Consider the following 27,052-nt stretch of genomic DNA (forward strand, 5'->3'; position numbering starts at 1 on the left):
TGACAGAAGACTTGCTTTTCATCTGTATATCATACAACAAGCTGTGTGATCTCACCCATTCAGCAAACCCCAATCCTCAGCTTCCCAGGAGTTACTACCACCCTGTCAGCCCAGAGGTCAGCAGGGCTGCCAGATGCCTTCGGGTCCTGCCTTTCAGGAAATCTTGCTGGTCTGCTTTCTCCTTGGTTCCTCCACACTCTGCAGACACTAACACTCCACCTCATACCACAGAGGCAAACTTGCATTTGCAGGGTTTTTTGAAAGAGGGCATTTTGCCTCTGCATTCTCAGTTCATTGGCTTTAGGCACATTCCATATACTCATTAAAGCTTTCTTACAATGCTTACAAAATAGATTATTAAAAATAAAAATTCAGCCTGGTGTGTTGTATACCTTTAATCCCAGCACTTGGGAGGCAGAGAAAGGTGGATTTCCGTGAGTTGGAGGCCAGCCTAGTCTGCATACTGAATTCCAGGGCAGACAGGGCTATGTAGAGAGCTTGCCTCAAAAACAAACAAAAAACAAACACCCCCCCTGAAAAAAAAACATAAATAAAAATTCATGGTCTTCTTGTTTATTTAAAAAAGCCTCCAGGAGGGGCTGGAGAGATGGCTCAGAGGTTAAGAGCACTGACTGATCTTCCAGAGGACCAGAGTTCAATTTCCAGCAACCACATGGTGGCTCACAACCATCTGTAATGAGATCTGGTGCCCTTTTCTGGTGTGCAAGCATGCATGCAGATAACTGTATACATAATAAATAAAAAAAAAATCTTAAAAAAAAAGTCTCCGGGAATCTGCCATGAATTACCAAAGTCTTGAGAAAACTGTCTTTGATTCAGACAGTTTTCCAAATTTTTATTTAATATACTTATATTAAATGTGTTACTGAGCAAAAAAAAATGACACAAGGCTACTTACCACGGTTGGTAAAAGGGTTTATTGAGTGGCTGGGGGGGGGGAGGTCTTCCCATTTTGACAACAGAAGAGCACTTTCCACACCTTATCCACCCAGTGTCTGCAACTCTGACCCATGGCTGCAGCTTCACACTGTCAACCCCTTCCGTACAGAGTTCCACACAGGGACATCTCTTCTCCAGAAATAAAACTTTCATTTCAACTCAAAAGATAACAAAGGCATATATCCTGGTTTCTGTAACATTTGGTAAAAGTTTGCAACAAAAACCGAACATAGCAGCATGCTGCCCACCAGAGACCAGGCTAGCCTGGGCAAGCCTTGCGGGAATGCTCTAGCATCTGCGTATCACTGCAGTTTTCACATATGACAGGTAGAGCTGCACCACAATGAAGGAGTCTCATTGCTCCAGTTTCAGACACTGGACTCTAGCACAGGAAATGTCTCTTGGAGTTTAGTAAATATACAAATAGAAAAAAAAATGCCTTAAAAATTTCACAAATGGCTAACCATCTGAAATGTGTTTATCACAGCTTTTATATATTATAAAGCTCCCCCACCCCCCACGGAGTCTGGTGAAATAAAACCTAGTCACTATCATCTGATCCATGTTCTGAGCCTCGATCTGAGGCCTCATTGTTTGAGCCCTCTGGTTCTGATTCATTTCCAGAGCCTTGGCCAGAACCCTCATTGTCGGACCCCTGCTCCGATTCACGGTCCGACTCTGCACTTGGAGAAGCTGGGCGAGAATCATTTTCTGAACCTCCGGAGGGACTTCTCCCAGACTGTGCAGACTCATTGTCCGACTGCTCAGAGCCAGAGCGCCTTCTCTTTCTGGATGGCTGGTCACTGTCAGAATCCTCATCCGACTCCTGTCTTCCTGACCTTGGAGGACTGCCTGCCTCGCTGCCAGACTTGTTCTGGTTGTCATCCGATTCACTCTCAGAGGAGGCCGGTCTATTGGGCCGATCGTCATCATCAGAATCGCTATTGCTATTCCTGGGATGTCTGGAGGAGAGAGGTGTGGGTGAGACACTAGGGCAGCCAACAGCACTTTCTATTCTGGGTCATGCCTGGTACCTTACACAGGGGCTCCTGGGATACTTGTTTTGTGTGCTGTTCTGGGATTTGTGAAGGTCTTCACCAGGATGGGGCTAAGGGGCTTTCAGCTTACTAACTTTTGTTCTCGAATTAATTCCCCCACTGTCAGTAGACATGTGTCAGGGAAAGTGAGGCTGCAGTCAGTGGTGCTGGTCTCCTGGAGCTTCAACAGGTTAGAACCACACCCTTGACCACTGAGGCTGCCTCAAACACGTGCTGCTCTGGCACTTTCCACAGCTTTGGTTTCCATGACATACTCCAACATGACTCAGCCCAGTAAGGGTCAGGGGGGTGAAATGTATTACTCTCTTAGAAAAGAAAAAACATCCCTACAGATTCAAGAGAGGCTCCTTGTACCTAGGTCTGAAAGAAGGAACCATAAATGCACTACCTAGCCCAGGTCACTCTGAGAACAAGAGGATGGTACTGACATTCACTCTCAGATCCACTCAGGATCGATGGGTCACTTCATTCAGCCCCCAATGCTCAGACACCTTTCATGATGGGTGGGACAATGTTTTCTTGATGCAAATGGCACCAATAAACTTGGCCTTGACCACAGGTTCAGCCTCACAGACTCACTCTTTGAAAATTCTGCATCTCTTCCACTGACCTCAGACCTCTAGCTAACAGCCTGGGGGACACTGTGAGGACAAGGGCAATGCAGCCCTTTGGGGAAAAGCAATCTGGATTTGTGTCAGCCAGTCTCTCCAGAGCAGAAGGAACCACAAGCTCACAAACAGTTCTTGGCTGCACTGAGACCAGTGTCTCCAGTGCCACAGTAACCTCTGACCAACCACCACTCCCTCTCCTCCTCCTACCACTGCACGTAAACACCCCTTCTCTTGACAACTCCAGGGTGGGTATGCTCTCCAGAGCAGTCAACAGAATGAGAGGTGAACACACAGTCCATTGCAAGGTGGTTTGGGTCTGTTACTCTCCATTGTATCTAAGGAAGTTCCTTGGGGGAATTCCTGGGCCTGTCTACCTCTGTATGCTATTCACCTGGTGGTCTCTCTGGAGGAAGAGAAATGTTGGCTGGATGATGAAATAACAGAGGAATCCAGGGACTGTGGTATAGAAAGTTCTATTCCAGAGTCTGGGGGTGGGCATGCAAGTTGCAGAGGCTAGCACAGTCAGGTGTCACTTCACTAAGGCCATGAGCTCAGGGTGAACTCTACAGGCTGTCTAGGATAAATCCACCAAGAAAGGCAGAGGGGTGTCACCCGCCCCCCACGGGAGGAAGCGAACACTAAATTCCTCATCTCAAGGCTGGGGCCAGGCTACTAGTATTGCTAGTCGGTCAGTGTTGGGCAGCAGAATGACACTTTGCTTAGGAGTTTCTGAATGAGATGTCTGTTATGGTTTCGTCTAGTTACAAGAGGCCAGGACAGCTAGGCATGGAGTACAAATTTGGGGCAGGAAGTCACTGAAATACAATGCCAGCCTGAAGCTGGTGAGAAGACAGCATGGCATACTGAACACTTCTAGTCATCTCTTCTCCAGTTTTGTTTTCCCTCGGAGGACAAGAAAGAAGAGGATGCAAATGACTGGTTAGTAGCCACTGTGGCTTCCCACTGTTAGAATTTACCCTGGGGAAATTCTTGCCCTTCATCAGACTGGGACTTTGCCATCGTTAGAACTTATTGTGGGGGTGGAGGGTAGGGTGGGGTGGTGATAGTCTTACCCTTCATCAGCAATTTTCAGTTTATCCTCATCTGAAGAATCGTCACTCGATGATATAATGGCTTTGGATTTTATTTTTCCCTTCATTGAAGGAGGCAGGCGTTCTGGCTTGGGCTAGAGAATGTCAAGCATGGTCCATTAGCTGAGGTTCTCACATTACTAGGACATCTTATTAGACCAGGTTTATTACAGTAAGAGAATCAACAGCCACCAATGAAAACAAGCATTTATGCTGGAAGAAGTTTCAGAAGAAGTGCACTGTGGCACACTGCCAGCCTTACACACACACACACACACACACACACACACACACACACACACACACACACACACAGAGGCAGGAAGACAGCTCTAGAACTCACAGCCTTCTTCTTCTCTGTTCTTGGTGGACGGCGCTTCTTTGGTTTGGGGCCATTTTCTGTTTCGTCATCGTCAGATCCTTCTTCTCCCTTTGCAGGTCTTAAACAGTGAACATCAAGAGTTTGTCAGGAGGTTCAGACCTGCCAGGCCTGGGGTTACCATGCCACCACAGCAGAACCTTTCCGTATGAATGCCAACTTCAGCTACCATGGGCACAAGGGCACAAGGGCACAGGGCATATAGTCTGACAATCATTGGTTTGCATGACATCTGCTACTAACTTGTCACTGTGCAGCTCCCTCCTTCATCTCCACTATAATCTGTGACTGATAGAGAAACACCTTGGGTTTTGGGTCCCCAAATCTTGCCCTACTCTTCTTTTCTTCCGAGCTGTGACCAAGATCCTCACTACAGCTACACATTATACAAGTGACAGTACGAATGGATTCACAGGTTTTTTTCTCAAGGACAATTGGCCAGGTGATAGTAAAAGCAGGCCTGAGTGAAATGGCTGAAACTCCCGGTAGTGGGTAAAGGCACTTCCACAACCATTCATTCATTCTGGAGAAGAATGAGCTCAGTGACTGCCAGTGTCTACTGGCACAGTTGGTTCAGCTGCCACCCAGGTTGTTCACTTCACATCACATTTGTGTCCAAAACACATTACAAGAAAAGAAAACTGGGTGTCATGGTGCACACCAACAATTTCAGTGCTCTGGAGGCAGAGACAAGTAGATTTCTGAGTTCAAGGACAACCTAGGCTACATAGTGAATTCAAAGTCAGTATGGGGTACACAAGACCGTTTCAAGAAACAAAATGACAAGAAAGACAATGGTGACTATCAGCTGTTTCCAGGGACAATGTAGAGATACATACAAATTAAGTGCTTGGGATATTGAAATAGGTTAAAGCAGTCAGTCAGTTTGGGAAGATGGAGATTTATAAGACATTTAGACATTACAGACATTTAAAACATTAATGGGGACATTACCTTCTCCGCCTCTTCTTCTTCCTCTCTCCACCTTCCTCCTCTTCACCTTCCTGTTCACTGCCACTGCCCTTCCTTCTCTTCTTCTTTTTGGATACAGGGAGGTCGTCATCAGTGTCATCATTGACAAACTCGTCAAACTCGCCTCCTTTCTTAGAACGCTACGATCCAAGGAGACCACAGTCAGCTACTTCCAGGAGTGACAGCACAGCTAGGTGCAGAAAGCTGTATAGTGCCTTTGCAGGTCTCTGAAGAGTGAAGACCTTTTACTAAGTCATGGAAGACTAGGCCTGGATTTCCAGCACTCGTCATGAGAAGTCCCATTGTTTCAAATCTGGCAAATATCACCACAAGGTAAACACATCTTCAATCAAAAATGCATTTAGCCCATTTAGCCCCACAGAATGTAGAAAATAGTGGTTGTTGGCCCTCATGATCATGTGACTGACTGGGAGCTGGGGGTCTCTGCAGCCACCCAACATCACAAAAGAACTTCATACCAAATACCTCAGCTTAGCAAAATACCTAGATTCAAAGTGCAGTTCTACCAAATGCTCATTTTTACACCAGTGAAGTCATGGAAGTAGGAACCATCTGGCTTAGTGAGGTCAGCAGCAGAACTGCAGACACGTATGTGTTAAGACCCGTGTTCACCCACAGCACCACGCACACCAAAAAGACAGAGACCATTGCCCACACCGGACGCTGAAATTCTGTGTCAGAAGACTATCCCTCGGTAGAGAAGTCAAGGCTAAGAACTAAGAAAAGTGCCAACTAATGCTCTTCATTTCAGAAAGTCCAAAGGCAGACTCTGAGGTCGTGTAGACATCAGCCCTGGGTCTTACCCGCCCTCCACCTCCACCTCTTTTCTTCTCCTTTGTTGCTTCAGTTTCACCAGTGAACATGAGGATATTTTTGGTCTTCTCCACATACTGGGCCCGCTGCTCCAAAAGTTTCTTTTGCTCTTCCTTTTCTCTCAGACGTTTCTCTTCCTAGGAGGGAGTACAGGGACTTATCAAAATGTTCTTAAAATGAACAAAACAAGTAGACAGAGGACTAGCTCCTAACACAGTGTGTGCACGCACCTGCTCTTTGAGAAGCTTCTGTCGTAAGAGCTCCTTCTCCTGTTCCTGCTTGGCCCTCAGCTCCCTTTCTTCCTCATCCTGCTTGCGTGCCCGGGCCACATGGTACTGGGCTTGGCTCAGTAAGTCGGAGCACTGCCTACCATTTCAGATGCAGAGAAACAACATCACAGTTAGGACACCTGCTTTCCTTAAACCCATGCCAATGCTATCAACCGTGCTAAGTTCCCCAACTCCAGTCCTGATTCAAGGATATAATGTGAGTAAAGCAGAGAGGTATTTCTCAGCTGGGGGTGGTGGCTCAGGCCTGTGCTTCTAACCCTTGGAGAATCCTGAGTTCTAGCCCGCCTCAAAGAGACAACAGAAAGAAAAAGGATTCCCCATAACCTAAGTACTTACACTCATCAATCTCCTCAAAGGCTGAAAAGTGCTTTGGGTGAGGGACTCCCCAAGGAGAGGGAATAAGTGATCCTGAGACGGTCAGGAACCACCGTGTTATGGTGACACTCTCCTGATTCCACACCAATACAACCACTTCCCCCAAAGCCACCTCTGTAAACAGTCATTACCTTGCTTCAGAGGCAGCAAGGGCCAAATCGAATCTCATTTTATCTCCTACTTTACTCAGGTAACTGAAGTACCTAAAAAGGAAGAAGACATTTCACTTAATCCTCACCATTAATACCCTCAATGTTTAATTAGCAGAAGTCCACCAAGAAAGGCAAGAATATATTTAATATTGCAGTAAACTAAAATATAACTGTAACAAAGAGGCAGTAAACAGCGAATTTACTAAGTAACTTATCAGTGTGGTGGGTGGGGGCTTAGGTCATGATAGCACTTACACTTTACCAGATAAGGCAAGAACAGAGATGAATGTTAAGTACAGCTGATTAGTCAAGACATAAAACCTTACCACATACTGAACTGTTAAGTCCTTTAAGGTTAAACACATTTGAACTGAGCTGAATAAATCTGATAAGCAGTAAGTGATAAGATCTTAATCCTAGCTTGATGAAATCAACAGCCCATAAAGACACACTGTACAAAACATGAAACCAAGACAAGTGGAGACTAAACAGTTCACATGTGTAAAATGCTAGCTCATACTGCTGAGAGATTAATGAAAAATCTAGGGCAAGCCTGCAGCAGCTAGCCAGCCAGGTCTCGGGATCAGACTTCAGGCTCCAAGAGCCCAGTGTGGCAGAACTCTGCATGGAGTTTGGCGCCACCACATGGTTAACTGTGTGCTTTGGCCAAAAGGAACAGGTGCTAGACTTCCAATGCTGGCATTCCACCAATGGTTATTTTTTGAGGGAAGTCTCTTTTTTTTTTTTTTTTGGATCTTTTGAGACAGTTTCAAGGAAACAAACCATTTAAAAGCCTTTCTTCTTCACAATTTTTACCTGTGTGCCAGTTCCAGCTCTTTTACAGCATTAAGGACTTCCTTCAGATTACTTTTTTCATCTTTCAGGACAGAGGTAGCTAATCTTTGTAAGACCAAGGCCACGTTAAACATCAGAACTGTATCACTGGGTGCCACATGTCTGGCCTGTAAACAGAAAGCAAAGCAAGTAACTTCTTATGACTGAATGCCACAAAAGGGATTTTAACAAGCAAAAAACAGGAAGCAGTTCAGGAGCAGTAGGCAGGCACAGGAGTTGCGTTACCTTCAGCAGAGTTTGCTTGCACTCCTGCAACTTGCCACACTTGAAGAGGGCCCGGGCCAAGTAGAGCACGACTTCGGTGTTCTGGTGCTTATAGAACTTTCTGAGGCAGTTCTCATACTACAAACGGGAAATGTTAGTTAGAGACACAGCAGGAGGGAGTTTATTTTCATGCTATCTCAGGATCTCAAAGCAGTTTTAAAGCTCTGAAAAGATACTCCACTCTGGTTAATTTCAGAGAATAATCAGGAGTTGACTTCTGACATTTGCCAGTATATACTTTTACAACATAAAAATCTGACCACAGAAAATTAGACTCAAAATATTTTTTTTTCACTTGAAATTTGGAGCAATGCTGAATGGAAGGGTAAAGAGATGTAAGTCTGCCTGTCTGCCTCACCTTTAGCTCAGGAACCCCCTTCTTCTATCATTAGGACACTATCTAGAATTAATCCACTGACCACCATGACAAGTTACACTTGGGATGCTGTGGGTGACACACTTTAGCCCTGTCCTCTTAGGATCTGTGGAAATGAGTGGCAATGAACATAGGAAGTTAATTTGTTAACTTTAGTTAATTTGTTGGTCAGCCCAACAAATGAATATCTGAGTTAATTTCTTTTCACTTTTTACTCTAATATGTGTGACATGTATCTCACATGTATGGTGGGAGGTGTGGACACAGAGGCCGGAAGAGGCTGTCCGGTGCTCTGATCTATCACTTGCTGCCGCCTTATTCCCTAGAGATGGGACCTCTCATGGAACCTAGAGCTTGCCACACACACAGACACACTTACCCCCCCCCCCTTTTTGCTACTCCAATGATCCTCCTATCTCTACTTCCCACAGCACTGAGATTACAAACATGGGTGCTAGAAATCTGACCTTTTAGGTCCTCATGACTATGCAACAAATATTCCTACCCCCTGAGTCATCTCCCCAGCTCTCAGTTAATTTTTACTTAGACATGACATTTTAACCACAAGTATACATCCTGTTATAGGTAACTAACGAAGTAATTTCATTGGAAATGGGACAGTTTTTCCAGGAATATCTCTAATGATTAATTTGCATTTCTAGAAGGCAGTGCTGCTATTCTGCAGATGGTTTATCTCCCAGCACCCACGGTCAGGTGGTTCACTCACAACAGCCTGTAGCTCCAGGAGATCAAAGTCTTCTCTGGCCTCCTCAGGCATCTGTAAGAACCTGGCATACTTTCAACACGCACGCACGCACGCACGCACGCACAAAGTAAAAATAAATCTTAAAAGATAAACCATTTAAGCTGGATGGTTGTGATGTATACCTTTAATCCCAGCACTCTGGAGGCATAGGCAGGTGTATCTTTTGAGTTTAAGGCCAGCCTGGTCTACAAAGTGATCCAGGGGACAGCTAGGGCCACACAAAAAACTGTCTCAAAAAACAAAACAAAACAAACGAACAAAGATAAACCATTGAAATTGAGGACAGTTGTGTGAGACTGTAATCCCAAGTATTTGGGAGGCCAAAGTGGGAGGACACTTAACACAGGCACTTAAGATCAGCCAGGGCAATACAGAGAGACTGTTAAAAAACAACAACAAAACAACAAAATCAAACAACAACAAAACAACAAAATCCCTTAACATTTCAGAAACTCTATTCACTTCAGAAACTGAAGGATAAATACTAAACTCTGCTGTTTAGTGGATACTTGTTCTTCATGTTAGTGCCCAGTTCTTTTCATACCGGATCCTCACAAAATTCTCTGAGGTTAAGAGAACTCCACTTCACAGAAAGGGAAATGGTCAAAGAGGATATTTTCCGCCTATGGCATGCATTCCTGGAACTGGACTCACATCTACCTGGCTTTGCCATTGAGTTGTTACAAATCTCTGAACAGACAGAAGGGTTAAGGAAGCACTGGCTCCACACGTCACACAAATGTCTGGAGAGGCAAAGACATTACCATCTGAACAGCGCTGATGTACTGCTTCTGTTCCACATAGATGTGTGCTAAGTTCAACCACACGTCACTGATATCTGCAGTTGCTTCTCTCACTTGGGCAAACACATCACGAGCTTCTCGGAAGTATCCTTTGTGGGCCAAAACTGCTCCTAAATTTACACAAAAGTTGATAGTGAGAATGACCTTACCTCTGCCAAAACACCCAAAAGTCCAATATTAAAACAACTGTATTAATCAGGAAAACCTGGTCTATGGATACCCCCCGACCCAAAGCACTAATTTCACCAATCATTATGAACCAAATCTTCTAGTCACCTATGCCATTGGCAGCATACAGGTTCTTGGCATCATTTCTGAGGACTTGTTTGTAGATGGCTAGTGCACGGTCTTGATGACGCTTTTCCTATAGGAAAGAAGGATTACTGGAAAGTCCAACAAGGATACAGTCACCAATCTTGTTGAAGGAGACGGGATTACCTTTTCTCGGTCTCGGGTTGGCTGGTGTAAAGTCTGGAGCCACACATTGCCAAGGGCCAGCATAGAGTAAGTGTCACTCTGTGTGGACGGCTGTTTTAATATCCTCTCAAACTTCTTCTGGCCTGGACCCCATTCTTGTTTTGCCAGATGGAGGTTACCAATCAAAGACCAGGCATCCGGGTGATCCTATGTAAATATAAAGAAGTAAGTTTTCCAATCTGGGATCTGAGAAATCAACCATCTTACAATGGCTAATAGCTGAAGAGGTTTACAGCTATATTACATCGTTTTCAGACTTCAAGCTGAGACCCATTAGTGAGTTGCAAGGTCAGTTTAGTGTCATATCAGCATACAAAGCGCAACAGGATGGAATGAAGTAAAAGCAGTGTACTGCCCAGCAGTAAGAGCAGATAACTTGTAAACCTGTCTTTCAGGGCTCCAGGCTGCAGTGTGCAGTCTCCTCTTCCTGTGAGCCATAATCAGAAGCTTAAATCAAGACACTGGCTCTGGAAACTGTTTTCAGCAGGCCACAGGGCTGAGTGCAGGTTAAAGGACAGGATGCAGACAAGGGAAGAGTGGGAGGGAAATAGTTCTATATATTCAAAAACGATGCTGGTTATGACATGACTAAACATACAAACTATTACACTCTTTATTTAAAGTTCTTAACAAGTGAGACAAACAAAGGAAACCAAAACAACATCACAGCCATTAAATGGACAGACTCATTTGGAAAGGTAAAAGGTGAATACCACAAACCTGATTGATCTGAAGGGCTTCTTTAAACCAATCTGAAGCTTCATAGAAGTTTCCTTTATCTCTGGCCATGGCTCCTAGGCGCAGATAGCCTAAAAGGGCAAATTTTTTTTTTTTTTAAAAGATTTTATTTATTTATTATGTATACAACATTCCATGTATATCTGCACACCAGAAGAGGGCACTAGATCTCATAATGGTGTGAGCCACCTTGTGGTTGCTGGGAATTGAACTCAGGACTTCTGGAAGAGCAGTCAGTGCTCTTAACCTCTGAGCCATCTCTCCAGCCCCTAAAAGGGCACATTTAATTAATCTTCACTACCTCATGTCTAAAGGGTCCTAACACCGAAGTCTTACTTTTGAAACAGTCATGTTTTGTTAATACTTTCAGTTAGAGAAAAGCCTCATATATGAAGACACATGACACATCACTCTAACTAGGCAAAAGAGAAACTGCATCACTAGATTAATCTTTCTTTTTCTCTTTTGAGACAGGGTCTTACTATGTACCTCTGGCTGGCCTGGCCCTCACAGAGATCCATCTGCCTTTGCCTCCAGAGTGCTGAGATTAAAGATGTGTGTACCCCATCTGGCTGGGACCACTATGCACACAAATACTGATGCATTGTCAAGCTGCTCTCTGACATGGCGGCTCAGTCACTGACAATATAGGCATCACATAGTGGGGTAATTCACACCCTGGGCTGGGTGGGGCAGAGCACCCTAAGATTTCATCATTACACGAAGAACGGTACACAACTTGAATTTATGAGTTACTTATGGAATTTTTCACATAGTATTTTGAGAGCATAGTTGAGTGTAGGCAAATGAAACTACAGAGAGGAAACCTTGGAAAAGAAAGAACTGTTACAAAGCATATAGGTTAATTTTAAAATGCAAATAATTTACAGTGCCTGTTGTAAAAACTCAAACTAGGACATTTTAGTAATAATTGTTTCAAGAAAAAAAGTCTTAATATCACTCAATATAAAAATGTTGGTGCAAAGTAAAGAAGGTAACTTACAAATTATACCCATTATAAAACATGTCAGGGAACTGTAGCTGACTCACTGGGCAGAGGCACAACCTGCCACTGAACATGGTTCAAGTGGCTTTTGCTGATCTTTATATTTTCCACTGTAAGTCAATAAACTGCACCTTATGTTTTATTCCACTTTTTGAGACAGGGTCTAATATGTGGCTAGGGGGCCCTCAAAACCGATAGGTAGGGAGGCTGGCCTTGAATCCCTGATGCTCCTGCCTCTGCCTCCCGAGTGTCAGGATTATAGATGAGAACTACAACTGTAGGCTGCATCTTTTTTTTAAGGAGACAAATTTGCATTGGGGGAAAGGGAATATTTGACCTCTCTTTATAAAAAAAAAATTAAGGTTCCTAACAAAAGATTTTCTTTTCTTAGTAAGTTTTCTGTTATTATGAGAATTTAGAAATTTTATTATACAAAAGAAGCCTAAAATTCTTACAGTCAACGTAGTTAGGATGCTCTCGTAAAATGTTTTTGTATAGTTTCTCTGCTTCATGGAATTCACACATGGCCTCGTAAAGTCTGGCTAGATTGTAGGATGTGGTAACGGAGATGGCATTGTAATAGTGTTCATCATGCTCAGCTTCTGCCTTTGCACGGTCCAGTGATGCAAGGAAGTATTTCTATGAGGAAGAAAATGCAGTGTCATTGGATATGGCTGAGCAAAGTGCCCACAGCTTGGTCATAGAAAAAAAGGAAGGTGCCTTTTTCCCACCTTTGCTTCGCCTAGGTTTCCAAGTCTAAAATGGAGGGCCCCAACATTATTCAGAATCTCAGGAGGGACATCGGCCTGCACCTTCTCCTGTAGGATTCGGGTGGCTGTTCCATAGGCTGAAAGGGCACCCTGCATTTTTACAGTGGACAGATTAAGGTTTACTCACAGATTAAAGAGAAACACATCATTTAGGATATGAAAAGCAGATGTCAATACCTGTATGTCAGTCTGTTCTAAGATCTGGGCCAATTCTATCCAAGCTTCCACATCATCAGGATACTGTTCTGTGACCTTCTTCAAATGGCCCTGAGATAAATGAGATCATTAAAGTAAAAAAAAAACAAAGACACATGACTAGCTACTGTAACCTGCTTACACTGCTCAGAGTCTCAGGCTAGCTAGCTAAAGGTTACAACATACCTTGGCTATGTCTCGTTTCTCCTGATCTTCCGAGGCAGCATAGAGAGAGCCGAGAATTTTCATCGTTTCGTAATTGTTGGGATAAGCTTTCAAAACTTTTTCGAAGCACTGAGATGCATTCTCTTTGTCACCTCGATAAATGTACATTTGGCCCAAACCAAAAAATGGGAGTACAAAGGAGGATGAAGCAAACTGTGTGGCTTGATAGTAGTACTGAAAGGCTTGGTCATAATCTTCCTGATAAATGAGAATAAACAAAACAAATAATAGGTACAAAAGTGATCAGAAAACCCTGTAATTAAAAGGACTAAATATTTAGAAAGGTGTCAGTGGTCTTACCTGAACGTGAAATGATCGAGCCAGCTGGTAACAGCTTTCTGCTTGCATAGCCTCCACCTCTGTGTTGTGGAACGCATGGAGAGCCAGGTGCTGAACTTTACTATAATCCTGAATTTGATCACCAGAGAAATCAAGTGAGTGATGTCAGAAGATTGCTTGAATAGTGGTTTATTTTAACTGGTAACATTTCATTTAGCTATAAGGTATATTTTCATCTTCTCCCTAAATAGTTAAACTTTAGCACTGTAACAGTTATAACCTAATGCTTAATGAATAATCATTATGCTTCCATAACTGCAAGAAGTAAAACATCAAACAGGACTGATGATGCAGCATTAAGCTCTAAGCTATTAACTGGGCCTCAATTTACTCATCAAGAAAATGGGCACAGACTGGAGACAACTCAGTTGGTAAGAGGTATGAAGTTATGGGGACATGAGTGCAGGTATATCTCAAAAAATGAGGTGAGAGAGACTAAATAAATGACTCAGCAGTTAAAAGAACTTGCTGCTCCTGCAGAGGACTCAGGGTAGGTTTCTAGTACCCACATGGTGGCTTACAACCTTCTGTAACTCCAGATCCAGGGGATCCAATGCCCTCTTCCGATCTCCTTGGGCACCAGACACTAGCACATACATACATGCAGGCAAAACACTGATACACAAAAGATAAAAATAAATAAAATCTGCCAAAAAAAAAAAAAAAAAAAAGGGTAAAGGGTGACTGAGGAAGATAGCTGACACCGACCTCTTGCCTCCACACAATTATGCACTCATATGCACGTGTACGTGTGCATGCACACCCACTCGAAGGAAGGGAGGGAGGAAGGTAAAGAGAGACAGAGAGAGAGGGAGGAAGGATGGGTGGATCAGACTACTCACCTCACAGGGTAGATGTGACCATTACAGAAGTTAAGTACTGGGAATGCACTTTTAACAATGCTTGGGATTTAGTAAGCACTGAGTACAGGAACAGTATAGCAGCTCACATTAGCAAGGTTGATACAGTTTTATCAACTTTAAACTAAATTGCTACACAGTATTTTAAAATTTATAGTATAGTTTAGTCCCTGGTTCCAATAAGGCAGGTTAAACTTCCCTGTTTATTGTGTAAAAACTTTGTCAGTGGTCAGTGAGAGGTATTTTCTTCTGCAGGATAGCCTCTGTTAAGCTGCCCATAAGCCTGTAAACAACCCCTCTCCTAAGTTGCTACAAGTAATCCTAATTAGACCCACGGGGGGGGGGGGGGGGGGGGGGGGGGTCACCAAATAAAAGATAAAGAATCAGAGGGACTAATTGGAAAGAGGAAGGGATAGGCAGGAGGGGGATGAGAGGGAAATGGAGGTACATGATCAAGGCATATTATATACATATATGAAAATGTCACAGTGAAACCCATTATGTATGATTAATATATATTAATAAAAACTTTAGAAATAAACTTTATCAGCAGTATCTTGAATTTGGTATGTTAAGAAATCTAAAATACAGTTGCTTCCACAAAATTGTTGGAATTAATAGGCAAGATCAACAGGTAAAAACAAAGAGAACCTCTACCAACTCTGGTGCCTATACAACTACAGCCAAATTCTATGAAGCAAGTGCTCCCTTATCTGGGACAATACAGCACCTGTTGTAGTCTATACATGCTATGTCCCAACTTCTCCAAAGGCTAAGGCTCTCTTCAACCCCTGCCTCTTCTTTTTCAACTACCTAGTGACACCCAGTCTAATACAAGTTTAAAAGCTTCTGCACTGTGGGGAAACCCCCTTCACCACTTGATCACTTCCTTATTTCTCTGTGAGCAGAGAGAGGCCTTCACATTCACATTTACATGTGGTTACATGCCTGTTTCTTTGAGTGCAGAAAGCAGTCTTACTTATCTTACATCCGGATCACAGGCTGCACACAGTGCAAAGTGCCAATACATATTAACACATATTAAGTAAGAGAATGAATGAATGTATGCTCATCCCTGGGCAACTAATACAAGCTCTAATTTGGGAATAAAACAAAAACAAAATGACATTTTCAAATTTCTTCCCAAGTTAAACAAAAATCACGTACTGGCTATATTCAGAAAAGTCTGATTTAAAAATCAAGTAAATGATTTTTTTTACCTTCTTGAAGAAAAAGTGGTTTGCCAAGTGGTTCAGTACCATAGGGTTGCTAGGATCAATAGTATAGGCTCTGGAGAGAAGCTGCACACCATTTTTGATGGAATCAGCCTAAAAGAAAACAATGTAACAGAGTGGAGTGAAAGCAACTCTTACCTAGCACTGTCCAGTTTTCTTTAGTTTCAAGAAATAAGGTCCCATGCCCCCAGTTCAACACCATAGGACAGGTTGCTATTCTTCATCAAGGATGTAAAGTTCCAAATAAGGAAGTACCAAATTGTTACAATTTATTTTTTTTCTTAACAACATACATTTGGTACCAGTCTAAATAACTTATGCTCACTCTGAGGACAAAGAATAGAAAACATATTTTAAGACATTTATTTTTATTGATATACAAGAGCATTTTGCCTGTATACATGAATAACTTGTCCGTACAGTGACTGTGGAGGCCAGAGGAAGGCATCAGATTCTCTGGAACTATAGTTACAGACAGTTGTGAGCTACAATGTGGGTGCTGGGAAGAGAACTCAGGTCCTCTGCAGGAACACAAGTGTTCTTAACTGCTGAGCCATCTCTCTAGCCCCCCTCTTATGAGTTTTGTCTTTTTTTAATGTTTATTTGTAATGAAATCCCCATTTTAATCTCATTATTTGATTTTGCGTGTGAGTATGGGCTGTGTATGCCACTTCTTTTTTTTTTTTTTCTTATTCAACTCTTGCTTGAGGTTGTCTATTTATTAGTCCTTGTCTCCACTCTCGGTGTGGCACCCATTTTACCTTGCTAACAGAACACAGCTTCCTTCCTTCCTTTATGACACAGGGACTCATCGTATATCTCTGGCTGGCCTGGAACCCTCTATGTATAACAAACTGGACTGAAACTCATAGATCTGCCTACCTCTGTCTCCTTAGTGTTAGGCCTGAAAGTATGACTCACCATGCCTGGCCTCAGAATATGTTTTGTAGTCTTTGAGACCTTTTGAGTTATGGAAGAAGAGCTCCCTTCCCCCTTTCCAATCCTAGGTGATAAATCATGATTGAGCTACACTAGTCAAGATAATCTATTATCCTTTTCTAGAGATTGGCCTAAGGCAGAAATTCTCCTGGGGACAATATCAGTTTTTGTCATCACTACTGTGGAGATGGTACTGGCATTCTGTGGGTAAAGACCAGAGAGGCTAGCAAACATTCCATGATAGAGAGGACAGTTACTCACATAACTGTCAACAGTGATGCTACTGAGAAACACTGGCAACCATTTGAACAATCAAATCAACAGGCAGGACAGGAACTGTCTTCATGTATCAGCTGGAACTTGTGAGAGAAAGCCCTAGAGGAAAGCCTCTTGCGAGACTACTAATGGGACAAGCAGACACCTGAGGCTGCAGCAGCCATTTTAGGACTATGAAGTGACAGATACAGGGAAAAGTCACACATTAAGGGAAGGATTGACAAAAAATTATTGAAAACCTCTGAGTTTGATGACATTGTGGTATCAAATTTGAGACCTTAGACACTTGTTTGGTAAACTATAAAAATGCTTAAGTCTCTGACTTCCAAGGTGAGGAATTCTCAGTGGAGGGGGGATGGCTAGGGACAGGTGGGATGTTGGGGGGGAGGGGAGGGAGAGAGAGAAGGGATTGACACGTGAAACACGCTTGTTCCTAATCTGAACTAATAAAAGAATAAAAAAAAAAAGAATTTCATGAAAAAAATGCTTAAGTCAGTTGAGTATGGGTTTGTTACTTTGTCAGATGCATTGCAGACAGATTTACTGGCCTTTGATCTCTCATCTGAAATTCTAAACTTCAGAAAGTTCTAAAGCCATTCTTGAGGTGACAGAGTGTGTGTGTGTGTGTGTGTGTGTGTGTGTGTGTGTGTGTGTGTGTGTGCGTGCGCGCTCGCATGCTGGTCTCAAAGCAAAATCACGTGGCTATCTTCATATAGCTGTATCAAAGAAACGTGTTTGCTTTGGGGATGGGATGGTGCCTACAGCACAGGCACCATATTTCCTATCTATACCCTGAAATCTTGATTTCTAAAGCATAACTTGTTCTAGCAGTCCTAGATAAGGGACAGAAGGCCTGACAAACCAGAAGCTAGGGACTGTCTTTCCTCTCATACCTCTTTATTGTTGAGTTCTAGAACAGCCAGTCCAACCAGTGCTCCCACACACTTAGAGTTGAGTTCCAGGGCTCTGCTGAATGCTAGTCGAGCTTTCTCCAGTTTGTTAAGTTTGACAAAGCAATGGCCCATTCCTAAACGAACTTCAGCTAAAAAATAAGTAAAATCAAGTCATTTGTCCTGTCAACCTAGGACACGTTAAGAGTTCATTCCAGTATCTGGATTCCTTAAGACCTGTTGGCTTATCACAAACTTGATTTCACTAGTAATTAGACCATGTAATTCCAATCCTTCTTTCCTCTTAAGGTGCCACTCTCACTATACAACAGAATAATTATAATACTGGCATTTTTCTTATCTTGTAGCATCTATGGCAGCAAACCACCACCCACTCCATTTCTGTTTAAAAATTATTGCCGGGTGGTGGTAGTGCACGCCTTTAATCCCAACACTTGGGAAGCAGACAGGTGGATCTCTGTGACTTTGAGGATAGCCTGATCTACAAAGCTAGATCCAAGACAGGCTCCAAAAATTATTATGCACATGCATGTGTGCCACACACAGTGAGCAGATATACACACTGGTGCATGCAAGAATAACCTTATTTAAATAGAGAATGAAAACCCTATCAAGACCTTCAGACTATGTCTGAGTACATATAGCTGCTGTCATTCACTTCTGAGCTATGCTGATACATCTACCTTATTTTGAGGTAATATCAGAGTACATACATGTCCCTCCCTAAGGCTACATAGGATCCATTCTCATCTATGTGAAGACAACAGACAGTACTGCTTGCCATTTTTCTGCATTATAATATTTTTCCTCTCTGGACCATTCCCAGACATATTCAAACATCCTATCATCTTGTGGAAATAATCCTTGCTTCCATTTCCTTTCTGGTTGCCAGCTCACTCCTGTTCTTCCCGACAACATACTCCTCGACTGCTAACACTTGCTGCCTCCCTCTGATTCTTTTCTTCCATTTCCTCTGGCATCACCTCTAGTGAGGTGCTTATGCCCACCACTCCAGTAAAACTTTTATCAAGGGCACTAGTGATTTGCACTCTGCTAAAATTCAACCATCAATTCTGCCTGTTTCACTGGCCTAACCATAGAATTTGACACAGTCTATCACCTTCCCCTTGGGAAATGTTTCACATCTGGCTTCAAGGACATTACTTTGAGTTTTTTTTTTTTTTTTTTCTGGCCACTCCTTAGTCTGCTTTTCTGAGTCTTCCCTCCTAACGTCTATACTTTGGAGCAGCTGTTCTCAATTCCTATGGGAGTCTAATGACCCTTTCACAGGGGTCACCCAAAACCATCGGAAAACACAGACAATAATTTTATGGTTTGAGGTCACTACAACATGAGGAACTGTATTAAAGGGTGAAGGTTGAGAACCACTGCTTTCAAGTGTCCCATGGCCCTCTTTGCTGTCTACACTTACTCCCCTGTGTTTTCATGCACTCTCCAGGCTTCTACACCACCAATATATTGGTGACTTCCAAGTTAACCTGTTCAGCACAGACTTCTTTAATGAATCATGAAACAAAAGTCTAACTTCTTGTGCTCAGGCATTTCAGCCTTTCATGCCAAAAACTAGTTTCTCTTGGACTGTTTGCCAAATGTAGTAACATGTAATGGCTCTCTTAAAACTATTTGCTTGGCCTTTGATTCCTGTTCTTTTTGCTCCAACCAGGTTCTCCTTTCAAAATACTAGAACATAACCACATGTACCACCCATCATTACCACCCTAGCTATAATCGTTAATAGTCTATGACCTGAACACTTGCAGGAGCCTTCTCCCTGTTCACACTACCTCTGTCTTTGCTTACTCACCCCACATCCTACTCTAGTCTGCATCTAGTTCAACAGTACTCTTAAACATAAATCAGATCACACCATTCTTCTGCCCAAAGCCCTCTAAGGCTTCTCATCTCTGTCAAAAGTTTAAAGTCTCTACTATAATCTCAGATGCTCAACATGAAAAGCATTGGGCAGCATATTTGATTCTCATTTCTTACTACTTTCCATCCATCTCCACTCTGGATACATTGGCTTCCATAGTATTTCTCAAATCTGCCAAGCAGTTTCTAAGGACCTTTATAACTGCTGTGTTCTTTTCCGGATGATACTCTCCCATGTATCTGTATGATCCTTGGTCACTCTAGCACTTTATAGCCCTGATGAGTTTCCCCAGCCACTCTAAGTAACTCTCAATGCTTCTCATAGTCCTAATTTGCTTCAAGTTCTCAAGTCTTACCAATACCTTTTACAGTATCTATTTTCTCATTTGATTCACTGGAAGGTGAATTACACAAGAGGGCAGCAACTTTGGTCTTTTGGTTTATTGCTGCATTCTCTGCATAGAACAGTGCTGGGCACATAGTTGACATACAACACAAATATACTAAATGAAAAATATTTGAGAAGAAAAGTAGAACAGGTCAAAAATAAGATACGATCTGCCATCCAGGTTTTTTTTGTTTTGTTTTGTTTTTTCAAGACAGGGTTTCTCTGTGTAACGGCCCTAGCTGTCCTGGAACTCGCTTTGTAGATCAGGCTGTCCTCAAACTCACAGAGATCTGCTGCCTCTGCCTCCCAAGTGCTGGGATTAAAGGTGTGCTCCACCACTGCCCACCCAGGTTTTAAATCAAATAAAACATCAAGAAAAAAAAATCTTATGTGTGTGGGGAGTGGGTGGTAAGGTTGATATTGGACATCTTCCTCGATCCTTCTCTATTTATCTATGCAGAGTCTCTCAATGAAACCAGAGCTCACCAATTTTGGTGAGTGTAGCTAGCTGGCTTGTGCCTGCATCCCATCTCTGCCTTCTGAGTGCTGGGATTACAGATGGCTACCACACCTGCTTGTCTTTTCCATGGGAGCAGGAGATCCAAATTTAGGATCCAATAAGGAGATTCAGGCCTTACTCTTAGGCAGCAACCCCAACCCCAGAACAAAATAACTTTGATCCTGTCATTTCACTATTCCTAAAGTATCTTTTTATAATTAATTTTCAACATTTTAACCTGAATCACAAACAACTAAGAATTAAAACTTTCCCTTACCTGGACATCCTGGGTTAGTACGCAATGCTTTTTTATAGTAAGCAAGAGCTCCTCTATAATCCTTCTTGTTAAATGAAATGCAAGCTTTCCCTGTGGTGATTTAAACAAACAACATTGTCAATTGTTGAACACAAATCTACTATTTTACACTAATTTGTATCTCAGTAAGAAATACTTGAAAATAGTGAATTAACATATTAAAAATGTATTTTCCATTGATTATAGATTAATTTAGTTCTAAAAGTCTTTATGTAAAATAACAATATAAATAGCTAGCTTATTTGTTATCTATGAAAAGATTATTTGTTGACTCTTTGGAAGCAAACAGTAACTTATTCTATTTTGCTTTTGATTGCTGAGATAAACACCAGGACCAAAACAACTTGGGAGGAAAGGGCTTTTATTTTAGCTTACAGTTTAGCCTATCATGAAGGGAAGTTAGGGCAGGAACTCCAACAGAAACTTGGAGGCAGAAACTAAAACAGGGGCCATGGAGGAATGCTGCTTACTGGCTTGCTCCTCCTGACTTACTCAGCTTGCTTTCTTTATACCACCCAAAACCATCTGCCTAGGGGTGGCATTGCTCCAGTGAGTTAGTCTCTCCTCTATCAATTATTAATCAAGAAAATGCCCCACAGACTTGCCTACAGGCAATCTCATAGACATTCCTTTTCCCATTTGGCTCTACCTTGTATCAAATTGATAAAAAACTAACCAGGACTCTTTCTACAGACAGATATACACATACACTCTAGTTTATTTATTTATATATATACAATATATATAACATACATTACAATATATGTAGCACAGATGCACTATATTATATATGTTTATATACAAAAGCTTTTGACAAATGCTGACCAACTAGATTCCTAAGGTCCCTGCTGAAGAGCACTCACCAAGAAGGGCTGGAATATTGTTTGGAGACTGGTTAAGTACAAAATGAAACTGTGCATCAGCTTGATCCATTTTGTCACCTTCGAGCAGGCAGAAGCAGGCTCTTCCCAACAAATGGTTCTGTAATATACAGACTTTACTAAGACTAGAGACAATTTACCAAAAGCATGCAAAACCAAGTGCCAAGAAAGCGCAGAGGGCGGAAGCACAGCAAGTGACCAGGGTAGCTGCCAGCAAGGATCTCTAAGCACAAAGACAAAACAAAGGCCACAATTCTTAAAATCTTCTTGAAGTTTACCTGAGAACACTGGGATTATGGACTCAACATGTACATATATACTAAATCTGCCCAAATTTAACAGCATAAGGACTAATACAATTCTGATTTTAATAAACCCTTCTTTTTTATTATAGCAACAGTTATTTTAGTAAAAATTCTTTCACAAGGAATTTGCTACACACATATTTTGCTTTCATATGGTATTTTGTGCTCTCATAAATTCAAACAAATTTGGCTTACCTGATCATACATAATAATTTTATCAGCCATTGTATACAACAAGGTTGCCTGTGTAATAAGGTCCTTCTTATTGTCTTTGTTCTTTTCTTTACGAGCCTGTTGCACATAGTAGGCTGCCAATGTATCCAAGCAAGTCATCTGGTCTTTCTCATGGTCTCTATAGTCCAAATTGCCATCTATCCGTGCTGCTTCCAGCAACTTTACAAACTCTTCTGTTTTTCCTTGTTTGTAGTACTCCAGCTAAAGGCAAAGGATGATATTAATATCACTAAACATGTGTCCACATACAAAAACTACACAAATGTTTACAGAACCTTTATTTGTAATAGCAAAAAAACTGGAAGCCAACTATTGATTAACAAGTGAATCGATAAACCAGCTGTTGTATATCTCTGTGATGAAAAGGACTGAGCCATTGACAGCTTCCACAATCTAAATAAATCTCAAAATAATTATACTCAAAGAAGCCTGTTCATCAAAAGAATACATACTGTGTGATTCCACTTAACTTTAAGACTCTAAAAAGTACTTAATGGGGCTGGAGAGATGACTCAGTGGTTAAGAGCACTGGCTGCTCTTCCAGAGGACCTGGGTTCAATTCCCAGCACCCATAGGACAGCTCACAACTTTCTGTAACTCCAGTTCCATGGGATCTAACACCTTACACCAATGCAAATAAAAATAAAGTTAAATAAATTAAAAAATACTTAGCAACAAAAATACAACTAAAGGATCTGGAGAGATGGCTCAGTGGATTAAGAGCAATGGCTGCTCTTCCAAAGTTTCTGAGTTCAATTTCCAGCAACCACTTGGCAGCTCACAACTATCTATAGTGGGATCTGATGCCCACTTCTGGCATAAAGTTGTACATGCAGATAGAGCACTCATACATACAAGATAAATACATTTTTTTAAAAGAAATGCAATTAGAGCAGATCAGTGGTGGCTGGAAACAGAAGGGCTGGGAAATAACAGTGGAAATAACTCTGGGGCCATGGACACATTCACTGACTTCACAGGTACACACAGACTCAATACCAAATGGTACAGTTCACACATGAATAGTTTATTACAGGCCAACTAGACTTGAATAACGCTATTAAAACTGAAATCACAGAAGATATTTCTGTTTCTCATCTAGTAACAATTTAACTCCAGTACTGAGGAATCAGACAAGTAGATCTTGGGAGCTTCTTGGTCAGTCACTCTAACTGAAATGGGGAGTTCTATGTTTAGTGAGAGACCCTGCCTCAAAAAGAATGTACTAAGTACACAAAAAATGTTCAATATCTTTAGCCATCAGGAAAGTGTATGTGAAAAGTACACTGTGAGCTGAGCATGGTGGCACAAACCTACAATCCCAGCACTTGGGAGGTGATGGCCAGAAGATAAGGAGTTCAAGGCCAGCCTTAGCCAAATAGCAGGTTTGAGGCCGGCCTCGGCAACATGAGATTCTGTCTCAAACAACATCACCCCAAATGATAACAACAAACAAACCAGGAGATGGAAAGATGGCTTGGCAGTTAAGAGCACTTGCTGCTCTTACAGGGGACCTGGGTTTGGTTACCAGCAGTTTGAATGGCAACTAACAACGGTCCATATCTCCAGTTATAGGGGGGTCCAACACCCTCTTTGGCACAGAAGTATATATGTAGGCAAAGCACTCATACACACAAAATATGAGTAAATCTTTAAAAATAAAAAAAACTAAAAAAAACCAAGATAATTAAAAAAAAATTACAAGGAGATTCTACCTCAGCCTAGTTAAAATGGCTATATTCAATAATAACAATAACAAATGTTGGCAAAGGCCATATGACCCACCTACATCACTTCTAGTCTTATATCCAAAGGTAATAAGTCAACATATATAAACACTACCTACACATCCACTTTAAAAAATTATTTTTATTTCATGTGCATTGGTGTTTTACCTATATGTACATTTGTGTGATGGTACCAGATCCCCTGGAACTGGAGTTACCATTATCAGTTGTCATGTGGGTGCTGTCAGTTGAACCCAGGTCCTCTAAAAGAGCAGCCAGTGCTCTTAAATGCTGAACCATCTCTCCAAACCCCTGCACATTCACTTTTAGTGTGGCATTATTCACAATAGCCAAGCTATGGAATCAGCCTAGGTGCCTATTAATAGATAAATGGTAAATACACTATCCATAAGAGAGTTTTATCTAGCCATACAAAATTAATCATGTTATATTCAGGAAAATGAATAGAACTAGGGGCCACATATAAAACATCAAGCATTGTATAGATTTTTTTTTTGTATGTGAAGCTGGAATTGAGAAAAGGAAAAGAAAAAAAAAGGATAATCTCAAAGCAGATGGATTACTAGAAAGGCATTAGGGAGATAAGAGGGTAGTTAGGAAAGTAGATATGGAAATGTCTCAGAAAAATCCATTAATATGTATACTGTGCACTAATAAGTATATACTTTTGGGAGACTCAGCAGGAAGACTAGAAGTTCAAGGTCAGCCTGGGCAACTTAACGAGACTCTATCTCAAAAGGTAAAAACAAGGCCGAGGATAGCTTAGCAAATGAGTGTTTGCCTAGTGTTTGTAAAGACCTAGGTTCAATTCACAGGAAACTTGAGCAAGAGATATGCCCAATTCCAAACCTATTTTTTTGACCATCAGGGAAATACTAAGAACTTCTTTATATGAAAACCACTTTCGGCATACCAGTTTAAGAATAATGAGTACAGAGCTTATCTTACCATCTCTCATAAAAAGGAAAGGTAATTCCAGGGAGCAGAGAGTCTCAAGTGTCAGGCTCTCAGATTGGATTTTAATGAGAATTTCATTAACATTCATATTATGGAGGCAGCAACAAGTATGGCAAAAACACAAGGTTGAGATAAAGGTTGTTTTTTGTTGTTGTTGTTGTTTTATAGCTTGGAGCCTAATCAACTTCCAGATGTTTTAGAAGTTATGGAAAGCAATATTTACACAGTCTATCTATACATAAGCTTCACTGAATTACCACTAAGCAATTAAAACCTTGATATAGACAACTATTTACCTTAAATGAATCTTGTCTTTATCAACAGACATTAATTTACCAGTAGAATTGTTCTTAGGAAACTGCCCTTATTATTTGTTTCATAAACAATAATATAACTTTTTTTTGTTTTGTTTTGTTTTTCAAGATAGGCTGTGTAACCCTCACAGTTTTCATTAGACCAGCCTGGCCTCAAATTCAGAGATTGACCTGACTCTGCTTCCCCAGTGCCTGGCAAAACTGATTTTCATACAGATGATTTAATTGTGTATAAATGATTTAATTTAGTCGGGTGGTGTTGGGCACACCTTTGATCCCAGCACTTGGGAGGCAGAGGCAGGCAGATCTCTGTGAGTTCCAGACCAGCCTGGTCTATAAGTTCCCAGGATAGCCTCCATAGCCACAGAGAAACTCTGTCTCGAAACCCCATGCAGGCTATTACTGTACTTGAAAACCAAAATCACATTTTTCCATTCAACAAATAATCTGCTATATGAATACTGACCGCCAAAGCAATCCATATGTGCAGTTGTGTGTGTTCCTGCTTCAGAATACTGATAACTTCATCTCCCTCTGGTAACTGATCAAAGTCAAGTTCAATGACCTAAAACACAAAAGAAAAGTTTTATCTCCTTTTTTAAATTCACGATTTTTCTTTTCTTCATTTTTGGATGTTCATCAATATGTATATGCAAAGGGTGTGTACTCATTTTCAATGGGGTGAATTAATACATGTTCACATTTAGTGAACATATGGCAAATAAGTTGTAGTCTGATTTAGTTAAAGCACAGAGAAGCAGACAAATCCTGCTAGTTGTCTTCACATCACTAAAACTACAAAATTCCCAATGAGTTGCTTACTCAAAAACAAAATGAAACCTTGTATGACCTATAATCTAATAAAGTGCTGATGCCATAGGTCTAAGATCTTGAGAAACATGACCCCAGAGACCAGACAAGGTTGAACGGCAACGTAAACATAAATCACGGAGGCAGCATTGTGTGTCACACACATGCCTGTAATGTGGGCACCAAAAAATAAGAAAAGTGTTCTGGAATGTACCCAAGACTACCAGATTGTAGAAATAAATTCTACCTCGATCAAAAATTAAAGTGTGAAATATCCAGTAGGATTGAAGCAAAGCTGGAGCTTTATTCAGAGAAACCTCACACCACCCATGGTGGAGAGTGGGTCATTGCCACCCAGCACACGGGAGCGGCTAAATCTCGGGCCCCTTATCTCACTGAGAGAGCTGTGTAACAGTGTGCCTTGACAGACTCTTCTTCGAAGGCACTAAGAGCGACCTCTGAGACCTCCAGGGAGGTTAAAAAAAAAAATATCGCGAGTTTGAGCAGTAGGAAGACCCGGGGTGGGGTGGGGGGGGGGCGAGCGGCATCAAGCGCCCTCTGCAATGGTGAGGTTTACGGGCGCTCACATCGCTGCGCCCCGGAATTAGGAAGACAGCCGAGCCAAGGACTGTCAACAAGGAGAGGCTGCAGGCGAACTTTCCCGAAGTCCTTGCAGCCAGAAAGGCGAGCAGGTGAGTGGAGCTCGACCGCGGCTCTCCACTCAGAAACCAAGCGGAGCAAAGTCGACGCTGGGCTCGTCCAAGTTCACAGCCCTCCCCCGCTGCACACTCTGCACCCACCTCGTCAGTATCCCGGAGGGGAATCTCGATGGAGCCCCGAGACATGGCGAGCTTGGAAAGCGGGGGCTTCTCACCCCACCGCTCGGCAGCAAGCTGTCTCGGCTTCCAGACGTGCGAGGTTACTACACCTCACACCCAGCCGAGCTGCCT

General features: G+C 42.0%; 1 protein-coding gene across 1 annotated transcript; it reads right to left on the reverse strand.

Moving 5' to 3' along the window:
• Positions 1–919: 919 nt before the first annotated feature.
• Ctr9 (CTR9 homolog, Paf1/RNA polymerase II complex component) lies at positions 920–27,040 on the reverse strand. Its single transcript, XM_027410086.2, has 25 exons — positions 26,903–27,040; positions 25,759–25,857; positions 22,235–22,474; positions 21,717–21,834; positions 20,815–20,904; positions 17,740–17,888; positions 15,617–15,724; positions 13,498–13,605; positions 13,159–13,395; positions 12,955–13,044; positions 12,739–12,867; positions 12,463–12,646; positions 10,984–11,072; positions 10,225–10,410; positions 10,063–10,150; positions 9,748–9,896; positions 7,803–7,919; positions 7,539–7,684; positions 6,702–6,773; positions 6,136–6,271; positions 5,896–6,042; positions 5,054–5,211; positions 4,064–4,160; positions 3,703–3,815; positions 920–1,922 (listed from the first exon to the last, which is right to left on the reverse strand). Exons 1-25 carry the CDS (start codon positions 26,945–26,947, stop codon positions 1,502–1,504), a joined length of 3,516 nt encoding a protein of 1,171 aa, XP_027265887.1. The 5' UTR covers positions 26,948–27,040; the 3' UTR covers positions 920–1,501.
• Positions 27,041–27,052: the final 12 nt, after the last annotated feature.

Source organism: Cricetulus griseus, chromosome 3 (genome assembly GCF_003668045.3).
Source record: "Cricetulus griseus strain 17A/GY chromosome 3, alternate assembly CriGri-PICRH-1.0, whole genome shotgun sequence".
Taxonomy (NCBI): domain Eukaryota; kingdom Metazoa; phylum Chordata; class Mammalia; order Rodentia; family Cricetidae; genus Cricetulus; species Cricetulus griseus.

Coding starts and splice junctions, on each gene's coding strand:
- Ctr9 (XM_027410086.2), bottom strand. CDS start 26,947: ATGTCTCGGGGCTCCATCGAGATTCCCCTCCGGGATACTGACGAG. Junction 9,897..10,062: donor GTATGCTGCCAATGGCATAG/GTGACTAGAAGA, acceptor GTGTAAATTTAG/GAGCAGTTTTGGCCCACAAA. Junction 6,774..7,538: donor GAGCTGGAACTGGCACACAG/GTAAAAATTGTG, acceptor CTTCCTTTTTAG/GTACTTCAGTTACCTGAGTA.